Source organism: Vespula pensylvanica, chromosome 4 (genome assembly GCF_014466175.1).
Source record: "Vespula pensylvanica isolate Volc-1 chromosome 4, ASM1446617v1, whole genome shotgun sequence".
NCBI lineage: Eukaryota > Metazoa > Arthropoda > Insecta > Hymenoptera > Vespidae > Vespula > Vespula pensylvanica.
The window spans coordinates 9,678,358-9,705,299 of NC_057688.1; the positions used below are offsets into that span (position 1 = coordinate 9,678,358).

Consider the following 26,942-nt stretch of genomic DNA (forward strand, 5'->3'; position numbering starts at 1 on the left):
TTGATACCGCGAGACAGAGACACAGACAGAGACAGAGAGAGAGAAAGAGAGAGAGAGAGGGAGAGAGAGAGGGAGAGAGAGAGGGAGAGAAGGAGGGAGAGAGAGAGAGAGAGATAGATAGATAGATAGAAAGAGAAAAAAAGAAACGTAGTAAAAAAAGACAATGCAAGGAAGGATTTAACATAAGAAATCTAGATGGACGCTCAAAGGTGTGACGTGGGTGGAAAGCGCGCGTGACATTTTATAAAAACATGGTGAAGATCTTTTATTTGACGTCTTATAAAATTATTAATGCTAGCGTATGCTATATACGTATGTAATACATACTAGGTGAGTCAATTGAAAGCAGTGAATATTTTGATTACTTTTTATCTGATAAAATCAAATTTCTGTAAGTTTCTCTTAAAAAAAAAAAAAAAAAAAAAAAGAAAGAAAGAAAGAAAAAGATGAAGAGATAAAGAGAAATTGAATATTAAGCTGAAGGGATACAACTTTTTTTTGGACTTTAAAATTCTAACAGAAAAGTAAGAGGAAATGGCGTTGTTTTGATATGCATCGTTCGTAAGATTAATCTTCATTATATCTCTTATGAATGATTTAACGTATCGAAAAGAGTATATTTCAAGAAAAGTGATCAGTTTCTTTCCAGTCGTGGAAACGTTAACTACGAGAAATCGTACTCTTCGTCACGTTATCGCTCGTAATCGTCAACACAAATTCCTACAACGATCGTTTATAAATAATTTATAGAAGTTGAATAGATAGTTCAAAAAGAATCGAAATATACTAATATTTTGTGTTTATTTTTCACGGATAAATCGTTCGTTGTATTGTCTAATACAAGAACGAATCGTGGAATTCGTTGTACACGTGTCATCTTCCTATCTTCCAACGATATATTCGATCGATAGATCGCGCGGTTTTATTGATCTTCGTCACGTTTCTCAAACGAAAAATCGAATGTCAACGTGTCTCTGAGAGAAAAACTAATATATAATTGATCGTTAAACTATACGATAATTATTTATTTTTTCTTTCATTTTTTCTGATATTTTTAATGAACACGATGATTGATATGGTTCATCGCCGAGATTCGAATGTGTTCATGTGCTGTGTACGTGTGTGTGTATATATATATATATACGTCTGTGTTAAATTATTATCGTAGAGGCGTATATACGGATGATATACTTGACGGACACATAGCTGCTTTTTCGAAGTTTATATAATGATTTAGTTCTGTTATTGAAGCGTTCGTATTCAGTAAGGAAAAAAAAAATTAATAGAAAAAATAGCGTGTTCATCTGGAAATAGCACGCGCTGATAATCTCTGTGATAGTATCACAACATGCTACGAACGATACTAAAAAAAAAAAACAGGACACCATAAATGACAAGATAAAACGTACCTACGTACGTCGATTATTAAATTTAAACTATTAAGAGATTAGCAATATACCGATTTATGACTAGACGACTAATAATAGTCTTCGTTTTTTACCATCGGACATAAGTTGACTCTTTCAAACGATCTTGTCCGACTATGAGTGGATATTTTCATAAAGAAACTCGACGATTATTAAGCTACCAGTTTGATAAAAAATTTGTGCAGAATTATGCATAATTCATCATATTCGTTAGTGCCCTTGGTTATAAGTCTCCTTCTAATATCGAGATTGATTATCGTTGAAGGCTTAGTGCCTGTTATTCATTCGATTACATTGGTACGTTAATTTTTATGTTATTGGAAAATTTCTATTCAATGTTAGATAGGTGTATGGAATAAGCAGTATATAGTATCTATGTACGTTATCGTCCTTCCGATGACTTCGATTTTTTTCATAGTTCTACGTACAAAGCGAACCTGAGAATGAAATTTTAATTAGTAAATTGCTATTGATTTATATAAGTATATTCGCTTTGTAACACTTTTCAGTATTTTCAAGATTTTTACAAATATTCGTTTGAAATGATTTTTATTTTCTTTCTTTCTTTCTTTCTTTTCTCCTTTTTATTCTTCTTTCACAGGAGAACAAGACGGGTATACCGAAAGAATACGAAGATTTACCTTTGATAGCGAAATGTTGTTCGACCAATCAAATTCTAATTCGAAATAAAGATCAGAGTCTAAAATGCGTTTCTTCGAACTATTATTCGGCTTTAGTATTCTCACCACTATTTTGCAAATTCAATTCGTCTGGTACTTGGTCTTTGGGCGAAGAAGAAGACCGTTTCGTTGCACTCATTGGTTATCCTTGTCGTTATGAAAGGTAAACAATTTTTTTTTAAACAAGAAAAGAATTCATTCGTTGTACGTAATAAACTAATAAATCATTACGATCATTTCCTTTGGTTGTTTGATTGTATCAATAATCAACGAATTATCCGATAAGTATTGGACAGAATAGAAGATGAATATTTTCGATAAACATAATTATTAATGTACTTATCTCTAATGTTATCTCATTCATGTGTGCAAATGGAAAAAAGAAATTAAATATAGTTATCCACGAGGAAAAATTTTTTATCGTAAACATGATCTTTCCTATGTATATAGCTACTGAGAATTATTTTTTCTTCTGTTATTCAAAAGAATATCATTTCGATGTCGTTGAGAAAAGGATTTATTTTACAGGTTATCGACGTTTTATCGAATAAACTATCGCACGAAGTTATAACATCCTCGCAATTGGTTTTAGCAGGAATTTTATCGGTGTATTTTTACTGAAAAATTTATGTACGCTATCATATCATAATTTTTATCAGAATTTTTCCGCGATAATCTTTCGTCATTGTAAAGACAATTTCCAACAAAGTATATACAGAGTTTTATATCGAAATATATGAGAGGCCAGACATATTAAAGTTTCTAAATCTTAAGTGTCTAACAATTTGAAATTGAATGTTAATCACTTGAATATCTTGTTTCAGTTTCGACCTAAATACGGAAAATGATACATATTATCTTTTACGGAATGGCTCGATATATTTTCCTTTATATGAACCTTCCATGCTTATGCCTGGTATAAATTATTGCATGGATATAACATCAACGTTAAATCTTGTAACTGTGGTGTGTTCTTCTATAGGTACATAAACTGGAAACGTCCAATTAAAACTAAATATATAACATTGTAAAATCGTCGAGGAAAGCAAAAAATATTGTTTTTTGATTTGTTGATTTGTTATCTTGTTGTTGTTTTTTTTTTTTTTAGACGATAAAATATTAATAACAGGTACATGGATAATTTATTATGCCTGTGGACTTATAATATCCGTATCATTTCTAATTCTCACCATAATAGCTTATTCAATAACGCCTAAGTTAAGAAACGTCTATGGTAAAATACTTCACCGCTATTGCGGATGTCTTGCTTTAGCCTTTCTTATTTTAGCGATTACACAACTCGGTGGTGTACATTGGACGAGTGACACGTGCACGGCCATTGGTACGTTTAGAAAATGATCGATTTTAAATTATACTTAGATCGAGATTTCATAAAGGTATCGAGCCGAACATCGTCGTCCCAGCAATTAACTTGATTTACTGCTCTATTTGTTCTCATTTTAGAATAATAGAGATATATCTCTAAGTTATAATTAATTTATTAAACGATCGATTTTTACAGCCTTCGTCGTCCAATTCTCGTTCGTCGCATGTTATTTCTGGTTGAACGTAATGTGTATCGAAACATGGTTGTTAATACGAAATCACGTTCATCGCGATACCTATCAAAGAATAAAACCTAATCTACTCTTTTTTTATTACTCGATATGGGTCTGGGGATCTGTAGGTATTCTCATTCTTTTATCTCTATTAATGGATCTCAACCCAACGATACCAACGATATACGTAAAGCCAAACTTTCTTAGCGAAAACGACAACTGTTGGTTTAAACGTAAGTTCTTCGAAGCGTACATTAAATAATAATTCATAACGATATTTTATAACGATTAAAAATGTTTTTTTTATATATATATATATATTTTATTTTAGCAGACACCAATACGATGCCATTCATTTTCGTGCCAGTTGGGTTTCTCTTACTAATCAATTTTATATTCTTTATTCTAACGGGAATCACGATTAAACGATATCAAAAAGATCTCGCGCTTAGACGATTAGCTAGAAATCAAGATTCCGTTCGGCAAGACCAAGGGCTGTTTTATAGTTTGAGAAAAACATTTATGGTCTGTGTAATATTATTTTTTTTTATGACTTTAACTTGGGCCTTGGAATTGATCTCTTGGTGGACTGATATTTATTTTTTCGATTGGTTAACTTTGGATCTAGTGAATGCTCTGCACGGTGTTTTTATATTCATCCTTTTCGTACTTCGTAAACCAATCAGAGGTTTAATTTGGTTGAGGATACAAAAGTTTCGTAATTTCGATAACGTCCAATCACAAACTAGTGTTCCTAATGTTAATCTTCTTAGAGTTACAAATTAACGATAAGATTCGTTAAACGATCAAGCGATAGTACTATATTACATGTATCAAGATTATTTGATATTACGTTTCCGGTGATAATATTTGTGTTCTGCACAAGATTTAAATTAAAAACAATTTAACATAATATGTATCAAGATTATTTGATATTACGTTTCCGGTGATAATATTTGTATTATGCACAAGATTTTAATTAAAAACAATTAGACATAATATGTATTTACTTGGTTTGAAATTTTATTATACGGACGAATTAATAGCGCAAAGATTAAATCTTCAACGAATGATCTCAAATTTGTTAACGTATGATTGATATTTATAAGTACGATTCATTTATATTATTTAATAGAAGAAAAATGTTTCCTTCTATTCCTTCTAACTTTTGATTGCGTGTAGTTTTTATATATATATATATAAAAAAAAAAAAAAAAATATTTCAAACATCTACAAGGATCGATTCATATCGACTAAGATATCTCTGAATGTATAATATAAAATATATAATGTAAAAAGAATTTTAATTATTATTTCTTAATGATTATTAAGTTTTACGTATCTCCGTTCTTTTAGAAGAAATTGTGAATTGAATTTTATAACATAGATTAGAGAAGATTCTTTTCGTAACAGTAAGATTAAAAAAAGAAAGAAAGAACATTCTAATATTATCAATAGTTTAGTGAATAACATTCCGTTAAAAAACTATTTAATCATACTGCATAAAATTCTTTGATACATTTTTACGGTGATTAATCTCAATGAAATTTTTTAACACGTTACATATACACCTACATATTTTATAATACATCAATATATTGTAATATACTCGTCTATAACTTCAAACTAAAACTCTCGAATCAATGATCTTTATTGCATTCACATTTCATGACTGACACTGACTAATATCAAAATGATTAAAAAGATGTTAACCAAAAATTGTTTTTCTTTACTAATAATAAAAAAAAAGTTAAATAAACTAAATTTTGCTATAAAAGATGAATTGTTAGCGCTTGAATTTTTATCGAACATTTGTTTAATAAAAACTCAAATACGTTTAAAAATAGAATCATTACTATGAACTACTGTTCGTAGTTCCAGCTCATTGCTTTATTATAGTTAAAGCATAATTACTTGCATAAATCTTCGAAATAAAAACAAACGTCGATACGTGATCGTAAAGAGAAAGAATAATAGATAAGATCTGTAAATTTGAAATGAAACGACATTAAACTTTGTATCATCTTAGAAAGTCTATAGGTATTTCTCTTTGTATACGTAGAAACGATCTTAAGCACCAAACGATAAAACCTTGAGAGTCTTGAGGAGTCTGGCCAGTGCCTTCCCAGACGTGGATCCGTAAACTACGTGAAATCGGTGTCTTTGACGCGTTCTGTGCGTCATCAGTTAATTCAATTTCGATAGACCGGACGTATCTCTCATAAAATACATATTTGAATATAACGTGAGAAATGGTTACGATTGTGAAAAAAAGTGCGAATTATTACACTCACTTCTTATATTTCTTTTTTACTATCGATCAAATTTATCAGAAACATACCAGAAAAGTCATTTGAAAACGAAATTCTTAACCCAACACGTGTGGTGTTACATTAGATCTCTGTTTTTTTTTTTCTTTTTCGAAAGACGAATTGGATCGGTAAAACTGTTCCCTCGATCCTATCGATTGATCTTCATGCCGAATTCTTACTCATAGTGAAAGCAAACATTCTGATAAAAAAAGAAAAGAAAAAAGAAAAAGAAAGGAGAAAAGAGAAAAGAAAAAAAGCACGAAATCTGAAGGCACGTGTATGTATTTCGCGAATAACTAATACTCGACCGACTTTTTTCGATTTGTTACGACAGCTTACGTGATCAAGAAAAAAAAAAATAGCAGGATTTCCAAGTCATTGGCCATTCATTCATTCCTATTCTCTTTTTCATCTCTAGGAATAACGTTCTCTGAATTTGATGTTCTTAGAAGATTGCCCACGCCGAATCTTTCGAAGGAGGATGAAGTCATTAATTTACACTTTATAAACGTACTTTCCAACGTCGAACGAGTCAGATAATGTCAAGAATTCGAATGTATCCGATTGGTGAGCTTGTCCGCGTGCATCGAAACTTTCGAAAAAGTGTGTGTTAAATTATTGTCGAAGAAACAGAAAGATATACTCGAACGGACAATTCGAGCTTGTCTATTGAAGTGCCGTAATCGTTATAGTCAAGGATAATTCAATAGAAAATACGCTTGTCCATTTGGAAATCTAATATAACTGGTATATATGATAGTATTACTGATAACCAACTGAAGAAAATATCAAGGTGATACGAAAGATACCCAAGAATAAGAAAAAGAATCGACAGAACAAACACAGAAGGTGTGTAACTGTACACCTTGATTGTTGATTGTAATAAAAAAGAAAAAAAAAACAAAAGGAAAAGAAAAAGAAATCGATTAAACAATATGTCAATCATTCATAAACGACAAATGGTCTTTGTTTTTCGACGTTGTACGCACGAAACTCATAAGATTTCTTAAGACCGATCGTTCGAAAGGCGAACGATTTTTTTTTTCAGTGTATTTCTTCATTAGAAAAAGAAGACAATTCGACATGCATCGAGTTAACATTTTGACAAGAAATTTCTGCAGTATTATGCACAACTTATCATCTTCGTTTTTGTCATTCTTCGTTTTAAATCTCGTTCTAATATCGAGATTGATTACCGTCGACAGTATAATGCCCGTCATTCATTCTATACCATTGGTACGTTGATTTTTATTTCATTGAAACATTTTTATTCAATGTTGGATACATAAATTACGCGATATATTATATATATATATATACGCATATATAGTACGTAGTCGCGTTTCTAAAGAGTCGAATCGACGACTTCGATTTTTTTCACAGTTCTACGTGTACCTTGACTCCGAATGAAATTTTTATTACGGAATCGTTATTGATTTACATTTATTCTCGTAGAAACACTTTCCGTATAAATTTTAATGTTTACCTTGTTAAATTAAATTCGTTCATCGTGAAACTTTTTCAAATAGTAATTTCAAATATATTTGACTTGATTTTCTTTCATTTCAGCAGAATGATACGTTTATTCCTGGAGAATATAAAGATCTACCACTGGTAGGAAAATGTTGTCCGACGGATCAAACATTGATTTTAAATAAAGATCAAAGTTTAAAATGCATTCCATCGAATACATCGGAATTAATATTCTCACCACCTTTTTGTGAATACAATTCGTCTGGTATTTGGGTATCAGGTGACGAACGCGAACGTTTCGTTGCATTCGTTGGCGATCCTTGTCACTATAAAAGGTATTATCTTTATTCATAATAAAAAAAGAACTTGATATTTTTCTCACAATACATAATTCATAAATTCGCACGATTATTCCCATTATTTGTTTCATTGTATGTCGATAAACAATACAATAATTCGATAAGTAATAAATCGACATAAAACGAAAGATGAATATTTTCGACAAACATGATGCATGTGCTTTCTCTCGAATATCACATTATTCGAAATGAGAAGAGAGAGATAGAGAATAGAGAAAAATCTTGAGTATAAACGCGATGTTGTACGAAAGATTTTTTTCAAAGAATATTATTTATCTATAGTTAAAAAAAAAGAAGAACAAAAAATTATTTCTTCGGCTTATCAATGTTCGACCGAAGCAAGTATCGTCAACTATCATCGTAATCAATTTCAACATATACTTTATCACTATATTCTTACGTAAAATCTATATACGTATACCTATCGTATTTTTTAACGATTCATTGGAATGTACCTTGATCGTCTATCGATCGATAAAACAATCTTCAAATAATTATATTTGGAGTTTTATATCGATATACGGGAAAGAACCGTTCGTAATAACTTTATCGTATACGTTTGAAAATTCCGAAAAAAAATTGCATTAAACAAAAATCATTCTTCTTTTTTCTTTTTTATTACAGATACTTGCTATTATCAGAAAGCAAGGACGAAATTGAGCATTATCTTTTACTTAACGGTTCAATTTATTTACGTGACTCTATTCCTCGAATGATGATGCCTGGCGTAGATTATTGCATGGAAATCATTCCAACGTTAGGTCTGGTAACAGTGGTGTGCTTTTCGAAAGGTATATAATATGGAAACGTCCAACTAAAAATGAATGACATTGTAAAATCTTCAAGATGAAAGAAAATACACGTTTTCGATTTTTTCTTGTTTTAGACGATAAAATATTGATGGCAGATACTCGGATAATATTTTATGCCTCTGGACTTTTAATATCCGTACCATTTTTAATACTCACCATAATAGCCTTCTCAATAACTCCCAGGTTGAGAGACGTATATGGAAAAATACTTTGTCATTATTGCGGATGTCTTGCTTTAGCCTTCACTGGTTTAGCCATTACGCAACTTGGTGGTGTACATTGGGAAGGTCATACATGTATATGCATAGGTAAAATGTTCAATTTGAAATTCGATCAATATTTCATCCTCGTTAAGGTAGAATGATCTATTAACCGTCCGAACGTAATACAAATAATTAAATCGATTATCAACTCATTGCTCTCCTTTTCCCATTTTGGTGTAATACCATACTCTCTTATTTGTAATGAATATATCAAACATACGATTTTTACAGCCTTCGTCATCCAATTCTCGTTCGTCGCATGTTATTTCTGGTTGAACGTAATGTGCATCGAGACATGGTTATTGATACGAAATCACGTTCATCATGGTGCCTACCAAAGAATAAAACCTAATGTACTCTTTTTTTATTACTCGATATGGGCTTGGGGATTTTCAGGTATTTTTATTCTTTTATCTATAGTAATGGATCTCAACCCGACGATACCAACGATATACATAAAGCCAAACTTCTTTAGCGACAGCGATAGCTGTTGGTTTAAATGTAAGTTTTTTTTCGATGGTGTCCATTTAATAATAATTCATAACGATATTTTATAACGATTAAAAATATTTCTTATATATACATTTCAGCGGACACCAAGACGATGCCATTCTTTTTTGTACCAGTCGGTTTACTCTTACTAGTCAATTTAATATTTTTTATCTTAACGGGAATCACTATAAGACGATACCAAAAAGATCTCGCACTTAGACGATTAGCTAGAAATCAAGAATCCGATCGGCAAGACCAAAGGATGTTTCGTAGTTTGAAAAGAACATTTATAGTCTGCATAGTATTATATTCATTGATGAGTTTAACTTGGACCATGGAATTGATATCCTGGTGGACCGGTGGTAATCCTTTCGATTGGTCAGTCTACGATCTAGTAAATGCTTTACAAGGTCTTCTTGTTTTCGGTCTCTTCGTACTTCGTAGACCTGCTAGAGACTTTATCTGGTGTAGAATACAAAAGCTTCGTGGTATCGATGTCGTCGAACCACAAACTGATACCGCTGCTTTTAGTCTTCTTACGGTTATAAATTAAAAAAAAAAAAAAAGAAAAAAGAAAATTACCAGCCCTCATAAACAAGTGATAATATGATCTTTATAAAGACTATTTGGTATTATGTAATTGACAATTGTATTTGTGTCTCGTGCATCTAAGTTTTATATTAAAACGATTAAATATAATATATATATATATATTTAACGTCAAATTCAATTCGACAACGAACTGATAAAACAAAGATTAGAATTAATATAATTATTTAACGAATTTAAATCGATTATTATTATATAAAGAGGAATGTTCTTTTATGTTAAACTTTAATACATAAACCTATTTTCTCGATCTGTTAAAAAATTGTACGATTATTAGATTTTTACGTAATTTTAAAAAAAAAGATTCAGATATAGGAGAGCATTTAAAAAAAATTCTAAAGAAATTATGCAACAATCTAATAACAACATGTTTTCTCACCATGCTCAGTTATATTGGTGTATAACTTAGTGTTATCTATATATCCGTACATTTGTTATCTAACCATTAGAAGAAGTATGTCATTAATTCTAACATTTTCATTATTAGATGATCTCTCTTTTCGTTATTAAATGATCGTTTTATCGATTGAATTGTAAACAGACCTTGGAGAAATCATGTAAATTGCATCGTCGTACACTTATTATCGTTACTTCATTACAATATATTATACACTATTTTAATGTTATTCAATGTCTGTTTGACAACCATTATTATTTATTTATATCGTCTAATTGTATTTAAATACAACCGAGCGTGTAAATATTTTAATGATAATATTTTTCTTAATAAAAATATTTATACGAATTACAGTAATATTTTATGTCTCCAATTAATGAATAAGGTTTACTCGACAATGAAATACACTGATAAAAAATATTGTTACATTTTATTTTCATCGCTATACATATACATACATATATACATATATATACATATATGATATATATATATATATATAATATATAACATATGTATGTATATCATTGTATGTTTATTATTTTATATTCATACACATTGCTTCGTAATTTTGAACTGGTATATAGTTTTAAAATAGTAAGTCATAACATTGACTTACATATCCAGTCAATAAGGCTCGTTATTTAATAACGAACAATCTAAAATTCCTCAAAAGAGTGCACGCATACATATATGATTTGAACAATTGATTACATTTATAAAATGCGTCAATCCTCTCTAATAAGCTCTTCGAGATATAAGGTAATTAAGTGCGAGTGCATCCGAGCAATAAACTCAGAAGCATTAACCAGGTACCAAAAATAACGTAAAAATATTATAAACAAAATTGTCTAACATCTAATAATATAGTAATTATATACTATATAATATTATGCTACTTTTTTCCCCATTAAATTTCAACATGAATATTATACATTATGTTTCTTTGTTCGATGGAATTATCACAATAGCAGGAAATAAGTATTCAATCAACCTTTTATGGTCAAGGCATTTAAAAGCGACATTTAAACGATACAATATACTATCCCTATTTCGCATATTATTTCCTAATAAAAAATAATTGTTCTTGTGATTATATGTCAAATGAGATCAGATCAATCGTTTCTGCATTTAAAAACTATTCAATCTGTGCTGAAAGTTCCATTAAAATATATGGTTAAGCGATTAGCAAATTTTCATATCATAAAAGAAAGTTTGTTATACATTCGTAATCATACAATTTTTAACGTAACTGACACGTCCGAAATAAAAAAATTTTTCATACTTATTTTTTTCTTTTTCTTTTCTTTTTATAATCGTAATTGTCATTATTTTCTTTATATCCTTCTATATTACTAAAAAAAAAAAGAATTTATAAATCCTTTTGGTCGATTATTATCCTTAGGCCCGCTCATTAAAATTAATAATACAAACCAAATTATTTGCCGATCGCATCATATACCGATAAAACGTTTTCATTAACAACCCGAAATTATAGACTACCGCGAAAATAATTCAACTAATTTGTCTGGCTTTAGAGAAATTCAATCAGAGCGGTCTGCGATGACCTGGAAACGGTGGACTCATACCAAGAATTCCTTTGAGGTCACCGCGTTGCGCTACGTAAACTAAACGATACATTCCAGGAATTCTAAGGGCCGAATCGCTAAAAAATATTCTTTCCGTTATTGGTTCGGAAGATTCCACTCCTGAAGTTTCTGTTGTTCTACCTAACAGTAATTAAAACTTATTCGATAACGCACGAAAAGTTTCATAAAATAGATTAAATAAATTAGATCTCTTCTTACCTCGTACAACATATTCATAGACGATATATTCGTCTAAACTAGAAAATTGATTATGAAAAAGACCCACCCAATCTCCACTTACTGGTCTTACATCTCCGATCAATTTATATGATACTGAATTTTCTTCGTCTATGAACCAAGCAGAAACTGGCTGAAACTCTACACCATGGTCTTCCACATTCGGTCTAATCTAAATAAATATATTTAAATGTATATGTACGAAATAAGAAATACATATGGAAAAAAGAACAATTTTGCTACCGTAATATCAAATTCACCAGTCACAGGTTTGTGATCAGATTGAATGTAATTAGAATGACTCTTGTAATTAAGTTGTAGCGCGCTTAATGTAACATCATCATATACATCTGCATTAACTTTGTACAAAATTCTATCTGTCCAAGATGGCCGGCGTCTATAGAAAAAATGTTCAAATAAAAATTTTGAATCATTCAGATAATCTTATATGTAAATGAATAATTTATCGATAAGACGTATAATCATGATATACTTGAGATCAAATTCTTGCGAAGCAAATTCAAATTTGTACGTAGGAGGAAATTCAATAACGTTCTCATTTAATTCTGCGAATGCATCGCCATTCCTCATCACCAACTTTAATTGGTCCCTTTCCAAAAGTAGATTCAATTGATTTTTTTTAACCAATAAATCAATATCAGTGGCAGTTAGATCTTCCCCGTGAAGTCTAAAATTCAAGTCCCCGATCCAAAATACATAACTAAGAAAATAAAACAAAATTTTCTATTATCTTAATATAGGAATTAGTACGTGTGTAGTGCATTATAAATAAATACAAACTCATGAAATAAAATGTTTGATGTGTCAGGTGCACTGAAAGAATGTTCTCTAAGAATAGTATTGTAATCTGCTATTCTATCTGTTAACAGATGGTCATGAGGCGTTAGATGCGTATTTACGACACAAATGCTAACACCATATATGTTCAATCTTATGCTTACAGCACCTTTATTACCCTAAAATATATATATATTCTTTTTATAAAAAATATTTGTATATACACGATCTATAATATCTATCTCTTACCCACATTCCACCAAATCCTGTTCTCGTATATTGTGCTTCTACCATTCTTAAATGAGTAATATGTTTTCTTAAACAGAACATATTTAAAACAAGACCCTGTAACCGTTGAGAACGGATTTTCACATAATCGTAATCTTTTAATACTTCTCTGTAATTATTAGCGTTAACATATAGAATTTATATTGATTAGAACATTTATTCTTCATGATATAATAGGTAAATTATTGCGACAATCGTGTGAAAACTTGCCTGAATGATTTGGTCCATGGATCCTCTTGAAAAAAAATATCTAATACCATGTTTTGAGGTTGTGCCTTTACTTCCTGTAGTCTAGTATAAAATATAATCAATTCTACTTTTCTAACAATTTCTTAAGCTATTAAAATTATTAAACATACCCAATAAAATACATATCTGGCAAAGATTTTAAATTTCCACGTGTAACATTTAAAAGTTGATGCAGATCTTGCACCGGATACTTAGTAGCCACGTTCCACGTAACAAAGTAAATTCTTAACAATAAGAGAAAATAAATAAGCATAAGAATTTGATAAACAATTTCATTTAAACAAATGTTTTAGTTTAACTGCAACATTTATTTTTTCTGTAATTAAGATTGAATTTAATTGTTTATAAATGTATAAACATAATCGATTAAAACCTGACTTACCTCAGACGTTCTAATTGTGCTGCCATTTCGTTTACCGTTATGCTTAGGTTTTGGTAGATTTCTATTATTTTAGTGAAACTGATGTTGATTTCTAAATGTAAGGTTAGGATGGAGCATATCGTTAATGCTATTCGTCTTACGTATACGCATCAATCGAAGGCCATCGAGTTATACTCTTCTAAAGTAATTCAATATTAATTGCACAAAAACGTTTAGTATTTCTACATACAGATTATTTCACAAGGCCATATTGTTGACAATTGTTGACATTTCGAAACACGGGAAGAGCAACACGGGAAGACCTTTCCCCGCTTAACTGTAACCACGTGACGTAAAACGGCAACCTGTCGTTGGTGCCCTTGCATGACCCTATTTAAATTATTTAAGACCGATCTATACTCGTTCTTTATTTATTATTACTTCGCAATATTAGCTATATGGATTATCTTTACAATTATTTCTTTACGTTATCCTATTAAATCGATTTTCAAATTTTCTTTACTTCAAATTTAATTATTGCAATGTTTGCAATTATTGCATGTATATGTAAATTTTATTTATATGTGAAACATAAGTTTAGAACAATACTTCTATCTAGTGCAAAACGATTGACGAGTAAAATGGATTATGAATTTTTCCTTCATCTATCAAAAATATAAAATTAATTTTTTTTTAAATTAAAAGATTAAACGATCCAATGATTTATCGTCCTTCGTCATCACTTGAAATAATTATAGTATAGTACGAAACTTGTGGTTACTTTTATGAAAAAGCACTGTACTATAAAAATTGTATATTATATAAAAGAAAGATGTTTATTCGCACAAACATATCGCTCGACGTGCGTTCGATATTATTCTTCGTACAAAAATTGACAAAACTTGTCAAGTACTAAATGCAACGTAAGTATTTACAATCGACGTAATTATCTTGATCATTGATCGTAATCTAACGCGAAGAATTATAAAGCCGCGGATCTTCTCATTAAATTCTTCAGAATATTTGAATAAAGTTCTTTCGTGTCAATTAAAAGCGGGGATCAATACATCATCCCCGGGTGTGTAGCTCTCTGGAAAAATACGTTGGGATTCGCTGACAGAGTCGTATAGAGATTTCCAGCATCCTCCGGCCTCAAATACATACCGGTCGGTAGAACAAACGTCTCCATCGGCCCATGAACTTCTGAAAACGAAGAAGAGAAAACATATATATTATTTAATTAATACAAGGATTTCTATTTTAAAAATTACCAAATAATCAACTTCAAAAACAAAGACTTTTAATAAAAACAATTAAACTGGCATAAATCACATACATATATAAATCAATTTTTAATATAAAATCTATTTTACTAAACGAAAATATAACTGCCAAAATATCGATCTTCCCAATAAAAAACAAATCTTCTATTCGTTATATAAATAAACTGCAAATGTTTAATAAAATACGACCAACGTAAAAGACTACAGTACAATTTATTAATGCGTTTTATCGGTGTCTGACATCGATAATAGTGTTCTACTTATGCGGCTGACCATAAACGTCATTTCATACTTCTCCAATAGCTCGTAATATGTCTCTCCCTGAGTATATAGTATAATAAATATTCTACATTTCTCGTTATGCATATATATATATATATATATATATATATATATATATATCGCTATAATCCAAATCAAAGAGAAGATAAAAACAAATAAAACAAAGTCATTCATTCTGAAAGTTACTCATTTTGAAAGTATTTTAAAGTATCATTATCAAAGAATTCGCATCGTGATCGTATGGTTAATCCGTTGTCTCTTATGCGGTGTTTTTAATCGTAGCTCTGTCTCGTCAAAAGATTCATTATTTCGTCCTCTCCCTCCATTCCTCCGCCGCTCTCCCACTCGCCCGCTCCGCCCTCTCCGTTCCTTCACCTCTCCAAGCGAAAAAGAAAGAAAAAAAAGAAAACAAGAAAACGAAAAGCCATATAAAAACTCTGAAGTAGGTGCGAGAGGGGTTTGATGTGTTTAAGTGAATGGCCAAGGGGCTAGTGACCTTTAGCTCGTAATTTCCAGTATATTCCACGCCTTGCTCGTAATAATGAACATTACGGTAAAGAGAGACGTATCGCATTATGAAGCTTCGCGTTTGCGCTTTACGCTTTCAGCCTGAATAAAATACTTGAAACGTTGATGTAATTATTGACTAATCGAAAAAAAGATAACCATCAAGATATTTCCAAAATGAATTTTTATCGAACTTCCATACTTATATCTAAGTACGATAATAATTGTTTTGTTAACATTTTCATTTTCAACTTTCCTTTGTTAAAATATTCATTCGAACTCGAGTACGAATTATCGAGTGCAATTCAAATTAGAAGATACATTAATAGGTGTACAAAATAATCGTTCCTTTTTTTTTAAGAGCGAAAGCGCAACTTGCATGCCGTTCGACGATGTCGTTCGTCCGATCTAACGGTACCCTTTTTCCCCTCTTCTACCTTTAAACGCCAAAGAAGTGCTTGACCCTCGTCTTGGAACTTTCTCTCTCTCTCTCTCTCTCTCTCTCTCTCTTTCCCTCTCTCTCTCTCTTTCTATCTATCTACCTATCTATCTATCTATCTATATATCTATCTATCTATCTACCTATCTCTTTTTCTCCTTTTTACTTCTCTCTCCTGCATCTCTAGCCATCGCACAAGATTTTTCTTCCCTTTCGTTTGATCCCTACGAGTTGAAGGTCGCGAGAAGTCAAGAGCGTAAACGAGGAACCAATTATGTTGAAGAAAAATGCACGGCAAGAAGAGGCGACATGTCGCCTTGAAGGCGTCGAGAGCGACTTTATTACACGTTACTACGCGTTGTAAATTTATCATAGAATTTTCTATCAAGCGAAAAATACCAAGAATGTCTGGGTTTAGATATTCGATAAATGATGAATCGAGAGAATCTTGATCGAAGGAGCGTCGAACGAGGAAGAAAGTTGACTTGAAAAAAACGATGAAACGATCGTTTCCAATCGTTGTTGTAGAATTGAACGCACGACGACTTACCATCGGAATATATTGGACTTCCCCCGTGTCTGCAAGCACTGCAACCAGGTATTCCCGATGAGACCAGCGCGACACGATCTGCAGCGAAAACGTGTGAAAGTGATTCTCACAATTTTTTCCTTTCGAATGGATTACGTCCTTTCCGAATGCCCGTTAATTCGTGTATACTTCGGAAATACCTAAGGTCTAAATTTAGCGCGTAGAATCAGATATCGTAGGAGCGAATCGAAAGGAAACTCGTCGCCGTTGAGAAAGAAACGTAATCGCGCAACGAGCGTGCGTGCAAAACAAGAAGAGAAATTTAGGTAGGGTCGGGTGAAATCGTCGAAATTCGTCTATTCCAACGTACCAGCGCTGTGATAGTGCATCTTCCTCTTCAAGGACGTCTCGGCAGGTTTAAAATGGAAAAAGGAAGGAGAGTAGCCGCTGCCAGGTAGAGAGCTGAGTGCGTCATCGCGATCTCGAATGACGGTTGTGGGTCCTTCACGACCAAGGGCGGCCAATTGTCGACCCTTCGGCAGGAACATCGTCAAAAAGACGAGGAACGAAGTAGTAAGGAGGCCATAGGCCAGCCACGCCTCCTTATCGCTCTCGGAGGACGCTACTGTAGAACCAATTGCGCTTGATATCCAAATGGGCAATGAGAGACCAACGGCGAGTCCAATAAAAGCAGCTTCTCTGTTATTATCGCGTACGCCACGTGCTCGAACGGCTAAACAGGCAACCGCTACTAAGAGTATCCCTGGATATCTAAAATAAAAAATGCGAGAAATGAAAGATCAATAATTTCTTCCCGTAATATTCATCATTTCTAAACTATGTCACGTATGTATCTGCCCAAAAGTTACATTTCAAAAGTTTACCCTAGGGAAGCCACTGTCTGTCCGAGGGGAGTTTTGCAACCCAATAGCGGACCATTCTGATCCATATTTTGAACTTGTATCACCGCGGGTGGTTCCCCGTAAAACCATTGGCCGACGATAGCTACTTGTACCAGTACAGCGAATACCAGTACTAAAGCCTGCGATAAGTAAAAAAAATTATTCAAGTATATATGTACATACATATATATATATATATATATATATATGCATATATGTAAATACATATACTTTCTAATCTGTCAATGATAGTTACATGTTGCTTTCGCGCGAATAGTCGTGTACCATCGGCATCCTGATCGTTGGCACAGACCGAACGTTAAAAATTCCGAGTATTCACGGTCTAAGTCGTCCCACGAGTTTCTATACACTAACTCACTATTGTGTATACGTGTTGCCTCTACACGACTACAAACAAGCTTTTCATTCATATCGAACGTTCGCGTGATCGCTTTACCGCAGATCGAGAAACAAGACCGGATCTCTTTGGTATTCTTAGATATAAAAACGTTACTCGAAACCGCGATGACAAATTATATCTTTACCAACAGAATCAAATTTGCATTTATGTGGAAAATGGAACTACGTAGGCGAATTTCTCTGTCCCGTTTGAATCTTTGGAAACTGAATTTTTCAAAATATTCTTCGATACGTATACTCATTGATAATTAGTACTAACTTGATAAGGTGCTGGTAAATAGACACCACTGTTCAATGAAAGAAGGAAAACGCATTTGACGAGAAGGGCCGCAAATACGAGGGCCGCTGGTAAACCGACTAGTCTGAAGGCTGCACAAGAGAGAGGATTTTGGCTGAGGGAAGCTGCAGCTGAGAGTCCAGCCAAAAGAAAGAGACCAAGTAAAAGAGCTTGGCCTAGGAACAAGTGACGTCTGTTTGGAGCTGCTGCTCTTGCCTGAAATACATCGTAAACATATTATTCTCATGACGAATATATTTTTATAAAGAGAGAAAGAGGGAGAGAGAAAAAGAGAGACGGAGGAAGGGAGATAGAAGGAGAGAAAGAAAGAAAAAAAATCCTTTTTGTTAAATCGATCGTTACATCATTCCTTTATCATCGATCTCAATTTGATACTCGAAGCATTATGCGTGATTCCGAGTAAAATAACGAATATGAAACGAGTAGCCACCGTCTTGCTCCAGATTCTATGCAGAGGAACGCGTCATAATCGTAAGCAAATTAAATCAGATCGCTTTCCCGATGAGAGTACATTAATTTCTCTAATTATAATAAAGAGACTAGATAAGTATATTATAGATAAATACGTATAGATATATACATATATGTATATACATATAAATACGTTATATACATACAATTATATTATTGCTCGTTGAAACCGAACGAGTAACCGTAAAAGTGCGAGCGTAATCGACAACTTCCTCTAACGACAAGAACGGTAACGAGATAGTAATGGTATGATAATAATAGAGCGTCTACGTCTCACGCGTGTGATAGCGAACAAACTCGTTTTACTATCACGGCCTTTCCCGACTAGTTTGCTCGTGGCCCAATGGAGCGTGGCAATACGCAACCTAGACGAGACACGTCGTGCGGAGAAACGTTGAACAAACTAGGCCTAGGTCTCGGCGAAATTCTCTTAGATTATCGGAGCTTGTCGAAGAAATTCAATTGAAAATAATATATTACAACTATGGTTTAGGATCAATGGAAAATCTCGGTCAGAATCTTACCTCTCTAGAACTCGATGTTCTTTCGTCTATGTCCGAGGATGATTTAAAAGGATAAATACCGATATTTATTTAATTACTTTAAATTACAAAAAAAGGAAAATAAACGCTGTGGAATATTAAAATATTAATTTGATTTTCTGTCTGGAGCATTGACCAACCTTGAGGAGTACGAAAACCTCGAAACCAGCCATGAGAAGCATCGCTGCGGCACTTAGGGCTGCAAGGGGAAGAGCCCAAGGTCGTTGTCTGAGAAGGAAACGCGAGCTCGGCAGTCTGGTTGATTCGGTTTCGCGTTCTTGGCCCTTCCTCGTTGGCATTCTGAAGACGGATACAGTCCTGTTCGGTGCCGGCACGCTGATAACGCTAGCCACGCTCGCCAAACCATTTCTATCGGCCGTATCCTCCGACGGCACCAGGAAGAACTCCGTTGATAATTCGTAGTCCTTCGAATAAGTAGGACTACGAATAGCCTCGGCAGGACCGAGCCAGCTCGCCGTGGCGCATGACAAAAAAATTGGACTTAGCCTCATGTCGAGACAAATCCGTGTGTCGTCACCGCTTCGTGTATCTTCTCCTACGCACTCGCATCCTTACGTATAAAGGATCGCCTTTTCTTTCCTCAGGATCTTTTCTTCTCCGATTTCTGTAAATAATCAGAATCAGAACTGACATACTTTCCTTTTCTATTTTTTCCGTCTTTTCTTTTTTCCTTTCTTTTCATTTTCTCATCAAACTAACGTTCTCGTTACGACTTTGAGACGGTGATCGTTTTCACGAGGAACGTTGTTTTCCTTTAATAAGCACAAATGGCAAAGCACGTGCCTCATAACACCGATGAATAACCCAATGAAATTAGCGTTCGACATGCTTGTTACCTTAAGCCTTATAAATCTTCTATAATTTATGAGCCAGGGTACGAATAAACGTGCTTTCACGATAAATACTTAAACGCACGCTATCGCTAAGGATGGATGCGTTGCAATAACCGGGTCACGATGATAAGACGACAGGAAAGAGATCACGGGATAGAGATCTGAAAGACCTATCAGCGAGCCGTAAAAAAGTACATACGCGGGAACGTTCAACGATCTTTAAAGGCGATAATCGTCGAACAAGTTCGAACGTAACTAGACTGGAGCGAAGTCAAGGAAATAAAAAAAAAAAGTTAAGGGAAAAGTTGAAACTGCGTGCAGATATCGTGAAACGTTATTCTCGATTGCGATTGATAGAAAAACGAAGGTATAATTAATTGAATTTATTTTTTAAATGATGTTTAACCTCTCTCTCTCTCTCTCTCTTTTCCTTTTTTCTCTCTTCGTCTTTGCCTCTCTCAGACCCTTCTCCTCATCTTTCGCAAAAAACGTGAAGAAACTTCCACGTGCATCCTCCTTCTTCGTCACTTTTCAACTTGAAACCATCCTTTTTCGAACCTTCCCACGCCTTTTTTCCGAAGAATATTGAAAAACCACGCGAAGATAAAAATCTGCCCTTGTTATCGACCGAATTAAACAAAATTTTAATTGATACTTTTACATCGGTCGGAGAATACTCGTCGTATTTGATAAAGAATTATGGAGCATGGAGGAGCTCGAGGTGCACGTTGCGAGAGGCACGTTCCTACTAAACCGCGAAGAACTCTCGAGGGCGAAACTGGAAGCGGACTAGAGTTCCGTCCTGCGGAGGTGAAGCCTATCCGTTACAGAGGAACCAGGGAGATGGTGATGACGATGGCATGGCGATGGTGGAGGTGATGGTGGTGGTGGTGGTGGTAGTGCTGGTGTGGTGATGGTCGTGCCGCGAACCAGGATCGGATACAACGAATCTGAAAAGAAATACAGAAGGTAAGACTACAGAAACATACAATAAATATTTAATACGTCGATATTTTTATTTTTATTTTATTTATTTATTTTTTTTTTTTTTCTTGACGAACGCTTTACTTTTAAAGAAATTATCAGGCCAGTTCGATGGACTTTCTCAAGAGAACTCGATCTTCTGTTTCTTTTTTACACATTTACGTATATTTTTAAAGATACAAGAAGATGATGCTTGTACATCGTTTAAGATCGATTAGGATTTCTTTTCTTTTTTTTTTTCTCTAATTAAAAATTATGTACACGTATTTACTTTCACTGAAAGCAATCGGATCAGCTGCGTCCCTGTAAAGAAAAGAGAGAATACTGTGCGAGGAATAAAGGAGCGTAAGAGAAAGAGAGACATAGTAGGAGAAAGAGAGCGAGAGGAGTTGGTCCTCCGATGTCGAGGACCGGACTCCGGCGATGCATTTACATATCGGACGTGTAATAACCTCGAAAAAGTATTAACAATGGCCAAAGGTTCGTCTCGGCTCGAAGCAAGAAACGAAGAAGAAGAAGAAGAAGAAGAAAGAAGGAGAAACGAAGAGTAGGAGGAGGAGAAGGACGGAGAACGATCGAAGTTGCGTTTAACGAACTCTGTAACTTCGAACGACGGCGTGGACAGTCGAAATTCCATCGCAAAAAGTTGACGGGACGTCTTATTAGACGCCCTTCCAATAATCGTAGACGAGGTATCATTGAAAAAAAAAAAAAAAAACGAAAAGAAAAAAGAAGTAATAAAAAGAGTAAATAATTAAAATTACATTTTGACAATTTCAAAGAACATTTCCAGAAGCAATTTCAAGGTTGATCTTTTTACTCGTCGTCACATTTTTATTAGAACGTGAAAAGTCATTAATTCTTTTCGTCATTTCGAGTACTCCTTCCTATTTATCTTTTTCTTCGTCAAATAAATCGCTCTGCATGCGATCTTTTTGATCCAAAGGAAAAAAAAAAACAATCAAACAAAAATGAAATGAAGAAACGAGTGTTACGTCTTTCGACGATTCCCTTTGAGGTCAAATCTCGAAGATACGACATAGCGGTACGTTTCCTTTCATTCTCGTAACAAACTTATATGTATGCTAGAGTCGATATATGTACGTGGGTGCGTTCACGTCATAGATCGACGATCTTACTCGTACGTAAGGAGACATTCGGTAGCTCTGCCGATCGAACCCTGCACTCCGGAGTTCGACGAACCCTTTGTCTCGAAAACCGGACAAACCGTTTGCACATCGGTGCGGGTCTCGACTTCGTGATACCATGGTACAGGGTGTTTCAAAGCTCGAAAATTGCATACATATATTTTGATAAATTTAATAATGTCTTTTGAGCAGAATTAAAGGGCTACACATATTTTTCTTCTCAAAATGTCCTTGAGAATAATTCTTAAAAATAAGATTTACATTAAAATTATTCTTTCTTTCTTTCTCTCTCTCTCTCTTTTTCTCTTTTAACGAATCGAGGATTATAATATTACAATTAAAAACATTGTTATCAAGTATGCAATCCAAAAACAGGACGTTGAAAATATTTAAACGAATTATTCAATACCCAAAAATGATCCCTTCGAGAATATACAATAACTTCGAAGAGCAATGCGAAGCCACACCCGGTCACTTTCTCCACCAAAGCCAAAGTCATTCTTGTACCGTATAGTACCGTGCTTAATGACGCAAGCTACCCACGCGATCTAATGTAAGGTACGGTAAATCGTTTCCCTTTCACGTCGACGTAAAAAGAAAAAATTTAGACGTAAGCTTTGCAACCTTCGAGATAAGTTTGATTTGATTCAAGAAATTTAGGATTTCCGTTTATTCTTATATGTCCTTGAATAATTGAGAAGAAATTGACAATGTAAAAACAAATTGATTCTTATTCGTGTTTTACGAAAACGAATATATATATATATATATATGTATATGTGTGTGTATGTATGTATATTCTTTGCATAAGAAAACGATTGAAAAATTATTATATTCTTAATAATATAATAAATGAGGAATGTATCGAATTGAAAATATTTTCAATAGAATGAGTTTGGTCGGTATGTCGGCACAAATTATTCTCTTTTTTCATTCTCGCGTGAAATTCCACGGAGCTGGTACGCAAAGCCGAAAACTCGACGGTTGTACACCAAATCTCCGAGTTGCGCCATGGTATTGGGGACCGGCGAGCTCGATGCTTGAGAGAGAGAGAAGAGCATTCGCTTGTAACCGGTTTCGACGAACTAAAGCTAAATAAAGTCATGTATGTACCAGGACGAACGGAGAATATCGTCGTACCAATAATTCTGATCTCGAAAAACAATGATAGATTTACAAGTCGAACGAAAATCCAGCAGACTATTCCGCAAGTTTCGAACTCAGTATTACTTTGTTGATACTGAGGAGAATTAAGCTGCTAAATCTTGTGTCACGAAAATTTTTTAATTGCTATAATACTAAAATGAAAAGTGTCAAAATTATGAAAATAAATATTTTTATATAAATAAATTTTGAGATTCATCGTGATAAAAATCTATATGCCTAATTTCAAGATAAAAAGAAAAAAAGAAAAATACGAACCTTGCATATATTATTTTTATTCTTGAAACTCTGAGACTCCCTTTGCTCCTTTTGTCTTTTTGCTTCATCGACCGCGATACGTTGATAAGTCGACCCTTCTACGGCGATTCATTTGAATATAAATCCGGTTGTCTGCACTCGGCGTAAGGTACATGTGCGCAAAGGGCGAAGGGAGAAGAGTTGGAAGGAGATAGGAGCTAACCCTGTAAAGAGAGAAAGAGAAAGAGAGAGAGAGAGAGAGAGAGAGAGAGAGAAAGAGAGAAAGAGGGAGAAATAGAAGAAGACGAACGTGTACACGTACGAGTGAGAAAGAGAGAGAGAGAGAGAGAGAGAGAGAGAGAGAGAGAGAGATACACCTTTTTTTTCCTTGTTTATTGTAACCACAAACTGCGGCGGTCGGTCACGCAGGATATTTTTTCTTATCCTTATTTCAAGGGTTCGTCCTCTTGCACGATCTTTATTTTTCTCTTTTTTTGCTTTCCGTTGACAGAACACATTCCTCTACAAAAAATAAAATGAAATTAATAAAACGAAATTAAAAAAAAAAAAGAGAAAAAAAAAAAAGGAAAACGTACGTTCTATTCTGGTTATTTAAAAATTCCAAGAAAAATGTAACATAACTCGTCCATGAGACATCATCTTCGTTGACGAGTTCGGCCATTAAAGGGCAAAAGCTTAAACGCGAATGATCGAAGGAAAGCCTTTTCCAACGAGCGAGCAAGGCGAAGGCGTAGACACGTACGGTACGCCGAACGTTTATGTTCGGTCGACGTTATACACAGAATATACGTGAGGTCCCTCCATACTTCACGTACGTTTCGTATACGCTTATAAACCACTTCGCGAAAGTCCACGTGTGCTCACGATGGAGTAACGATATTTATTATATGTCGGCTATGAGTTATGGGCAGTTAACTTCGCCTTCGTGACGGGGCCCTCCCCGCATAGTACCATGTGTACTATGCATCCAAGGACCATCTACGTCTTCGCTCTTAAGAATAACGAAAAGAATCTTTTACCTGTGGTCCTACTCCTTCAAATTTATTCCTAGTTAAGTTAAATGCAAAAACTTATTTCAAGGGAATTTCGTTATCCCAAAGAAGATTCATCTTTAATATCGATCTGTTCTTCTTAGGATACACGTTTCGAACATAATTAATAATTTCTTTGAAAAAAGAAAAAAATATTAAAGATTTGTTAAAGAAAGAAATTAATCAATATGTGATACTACGTTACGTAAGAAGTATCTAATAAATTTATAAACTCACGGAAGTTGAAACCAAACAGAACGACGAGTCTATCTTCTAAATGAAAAACGAGACTCCAAGAGCTTCGTAGTTGATAAATGCAACGTGTGCCGGCTTCCGTGATGCGAAAGTTTTCTTAGCGCGCTTATATCTTCGCTTCGTGGGAAACGTGAGAACGTTAAATGAACAAAATAGCTAGTTAACAGTACAACCGATGAATTTGCATACCCGAGGAAAAAGATCTTTATCCTGTCGCATGCTTCGAGCTTCTACTTTTTCTTCGTCTTCTTCTTCTTTTTGAGATCCTAATTATGTACTTCCTTTTAAAATTTTCCGCATGAAACCGGTACATTTATTATAATAACTGGCGACAAACGAATTTCAAAGGATTAGAGCTCCTAAAACTAATATGTTTTTAACATTATATTACACATGTCACACCTTTATGTAAAATAACCGGTATAATCTAAATAATGACGTATTCGGCATGGTATTACTTAAAAAACAAGTTAATTCATTCGCGATAAGCAGAAACGAGTTTTCTACCAATGCCAAAGAAAAATAGTATGTCTTAGGAATTCAGTAGAAATGGAGCGACTGAGCGAACTTGATCGTGCAATTTTAAACATATTATTTGATCCATTGCAAGCGCATGGATCGATTGATTTTTCAGGAAACAAAGATCTTGGTACGTAATTTTTTTTTGTTCCTCTTTAAATGTCGCACTTTTTACGATTCCTTATGTATTTTTTCAGATGCATTGAACGAAGACAAAACGGATGCTTTACCCGAGGATATTTTGAATGTCGTAAAACTGGCTATATCTCACGCAGAGTTCGACGATTTTAATGAATGTTTTCGTTTATTTGAGGAAGCTTTGAAGAAAGCACCTTCTTCTCCATCCATTTTGAATGATAGAGCTCAAGCATTACGTTTAGCTGGTCGTGATAATGGTAATGTAGTAATTTATTATTATTTAACATAAAAAAGTTCAATATACAAAGACACATTATGATAAAACGATATTGCGGGTAATTATTGATAAAAAAAAAAAATAATTGCGAATGATGAAACGTATGGTGTAATATTTGGAATTTATACCTTCTATAGAAGCATTAGAGGATCTGAACATGGCAGTTGAACTTAGCCAAGGAAAAGGAAAAGCAGGCATTCAGGCGCTTTGCCAACGTGGAATATTGTATCGTTACATGAAGGAGGATCAAAAAGCTAAGGAAGATTTTACGCTGGCAGCCGAAGCTGGTTCGAGCTTCGCCAAATCGCAGCTCGTTTCTCTAAATCCTTATGCAGCTATGTGTAACACTATGTTGCGACAAATTATTCAAAAATCCACTCATCCTTGAAGATATCGTCGCTAATTCTGATAACAGTAGGATCACATCTGTGGAAACGTCGTGTCAAGTGAGAAATGATGTATTAAATTGCATAAAAATTTTAAATGAAATTAAATCTTCCATTTTCAAACTCAATCGTTGTCATGATCAATCGTTATCAATGTGATACTTCATTATTATCCTTTATTTAAATATAGATTTATGAATCCTGTGCCTACAATGATCCAATTGATATATCCACGTTAATAATAATGATTACACAAAATAATTATCATTGGAATCCTGAATAAAAATATAAATTACATTTTATCGTTTTAAACGTGCAATATACGCACCTTTAAAAATGTCAATTCTACT

General features: G+C 33.7%; 4 protein-coding genes across 23 annotated transcripts; 2 read left to right on the forward strand and 2 right to left on the reverse strand.

Moving 5' to 3' along the window:
• Window positions 1-706: 706 nt before the first annotated feature.
• On the forward strand, window positions 707-10,731 carry LOC122628834 (G-protein coupled receptor Mth2-like). 8 transcript variants are annotated; one of them, XM_043811542.1, is made up of 7 exons: window positions 3,882-3,899; window positions 6,428-7,214; window positions 7,548-7,786; window positions 8,435-8,601; window positions 8,697-8,930; window positions 9,117-9,386; window positions 9,476-10,731. In XM_043811542.1, the coding sequence occupies exons 2-7, from the start codon at window positions 7,062-7,064 to the stop codon at window positions 9,928-9,930; spliced, it is 1,518 nt and encodes a 505-aa protein (XP_043667477.1). In that variant the 5' UTR covers window positions 3,882-3,899; window positions 6,428-7,061; the 3' UTR covers window positions 9,931-10,731. The 8 variants fall into 8 exon arrangements, with proteins under 8 accessions (XP_043667480.1, XP_043667479.1, XP_043667477.1 ...); XM_043811538.1 differs by lacking the exon at window positions 3,882-3,899 and adding an exon at window positions 5,554-6,255 and having other exon boundaries at window positions 6,397-7,214; XM_043811543.1 differs by lacking the exon at window positions 3,882-3,899 and adding an exon at window positions 5,554-6,255 and having other exon boundaries at window positions 6,397-7,214; window positions 7,551-7,786.
• A 948-nt stretch (window positions 10,732-11,679) lies between these two features.
• Window positions 11,680-14,238, reverse strand: LOC122628838 (inositol polyphosphate 5-phosphatase K-like). 7 transcript variants are annotated; one of them, XM_043811555.1, is made up of 9 exons: window positions 13,927-14,238; window positions 13,655-13,860; window positions 13,506-13,586; window positions 13,257-13,404; window positions 13,011-13,186; window positions 12,703-12,930; window positions 12,453-12,606; window positions 12,192-12,381; window positions 11,680-12,113 (listed from the first exon to the last, which is right to left on the reverse strand). In XM_043811555.1, the coding sequence occupies exons 2-9, from the start codon at window positions 13,795-13,797 to the stop codon at window positions 11,932-11,934; spliced, it is 1,302 nt and encodes a 433-aa protein (XP_043667490.1). In that variant the 5' UTR covers window positions 13,798-13,860; window positions 13,927-14,238; the 3' UTR covers window positions 11,680-11,931. The 7 variants fall into 7 exon arrangements, with proteins under 7 accessions (XP_043667490.1, XP_043667491.1, XP_043667497.1 ...); XM_043811556.1 differs by having other exon boundaries at window positions 13,655-13,768; window positions 13,927-14,237; XM_043811562.1 differs by lacking the exon at window positions 13,927-14,238 and having other exon boundaries at window positions 13,257-13,352; window positions 13,506-13,579; window positions 13,655-13,783.
• A 482-nt stretch (window positions 14,239-14,720) lies between these two features.
• LOC122628836 lies at window positions 14,721-25,794 on the reverse strand. 7 transcript variants are annotated; one of them, XM_043811550.1, is made up of 9 exons: window positions 25,462-25,794; window positions 24,562-24,977; window positions 24,343-24,487; window positions 19,719-20,203; window positions 18,527-18,760; window positions 17,830-17,987; window positions 17,316-17,716; window positions 16,967-17,044; window positions 14,721-15,108 (listed from the first exon to the last, which is right to left on the reverse strand). In XM_043811550.1, exons 4-9 carry the CDS (start codon window positions 20,088-20,090, stop codon window positions 14,966-14,968), a joined length of 1,386 nt encoding a protein of 461 aa, XP_043667485.1. In that variant the 5' UTR covers window positions 20,091-20,203; window positions 24,343-24,487; window positions 24,562-24,977; window positions 25,462-25,794; the 3' UTR covers window positions 14,721-14,965. The 7 variants fall into 7 exon arrangements, with proteins under 7 accessions (XP_043667485.1, XP_043667484.1, XP_043667481.1 ...); XM_043811549.1 differs by having other exon boundaries at window positions 24,562-25,389; XM_043811546.1 differs by having other exon boundaries at window positions 25,255-25,794.
• On the forward strand, window positions 25,781-26,720 carry LOC122628846 (tetratricopeptide repeat protein 36). Its single transcript, XM_043811576.1, has 3 exons — window positions 25,781-25,921; window positions 25,989-26,186; window positions 26,344-26,720. Exons 1-3 carry the CDS (start codon window positions 25,822-25,824, stop codon window positions 26,592-26,594), a joined length of 549 nt encoding a protein of 182 aa, XP_043667511.1. The 5' UTR covers window positions 25,781-25,821; the 3' UTR covers window positions 26,595-26,720.
• Window positions 26,721-26,942: the final 222 nt, after the last annotated feature.

Coding starts and splice junctions, on each gene's coding strand:
- LOC122628834 (XM_043811542.1), top strand. CDS start 7,062: ATGCATCGAGTTAACATTTTGACAAGAAATTTCTGCAGTATTATGCAC. Junction 7,787..8,434: donor GATCCTTGTCACTATAAAAG/GTATTATCTTTA, acceptor TTTTTATTACAG/ATACTTGCTATTATCAGAAA. Junction 8,602..8,696: donor AGTGGTGTGCTTTTCGAAAG/GTATATAATATG, acceptor TTCTTGTTTTAG/ACGATAAAATATTGATGGCA.
- LOC122628838 (XM_043811555.1), bottom strand. CDS start 13,797: ATGCTTATTTATTTTCTCTTATTGTTAAGAATTTACTTTGTTACGTGG. Junction 13,405..13,505: donor CCATGGACCAAATCATTCAG/GCAAGTTTTCAC, acceptor TAATAATTACAG/AGAAGTATTAAAAGATTACG. Junction 12,114..12,191: donor CTATGAATATGTTGTACGAG/GTAAGAAGAGAT, acceptor AATTACTGTTAG/GTAGAACAACAGAAACTTCA.
- LOC122628836 (XM_043811550.1), bottom strand. CDS start 20,090: ATGAGGCTAAGTCCAATTTTTTTGTCATGCGCCACGGCGAGCTGGCTC. Junction 18,761..19,718: donor AGGTTTTCGTACTCCTCAAG/GTTGGTCAATGC, acceptor GATGTATTTCAG/GCAAGAGCAGCAGCTCCAAA. Junction 17,988..18,526: donor ATTTACCAGCACCTTATCAA/GTTAGTACTAAT, acceptor TACTTATCGCAG/GCTTTAGTACTGGTATTCGC.
- LOC122628846 (XM_043811576.1), top strand. CDS start 25,822: ATGGAGCGACTGAGCGAACTTGATCGTGCAATTTTAAACATATTATTT. Junction 25,922..25,988: donor TTCAGGAAACAAAGATCTTG/GTACGTAATTTT, acceptor GTATTTTTTCAG/ATGCATTGAACGAAGACAAA. Junction 26,187..26,343: donor TTTAGCTGGTCGTGATAATG/GTAATGTAGTAA, acceptor TACCTTCTATAG/AAGCATTAGAGGATCTGAAC.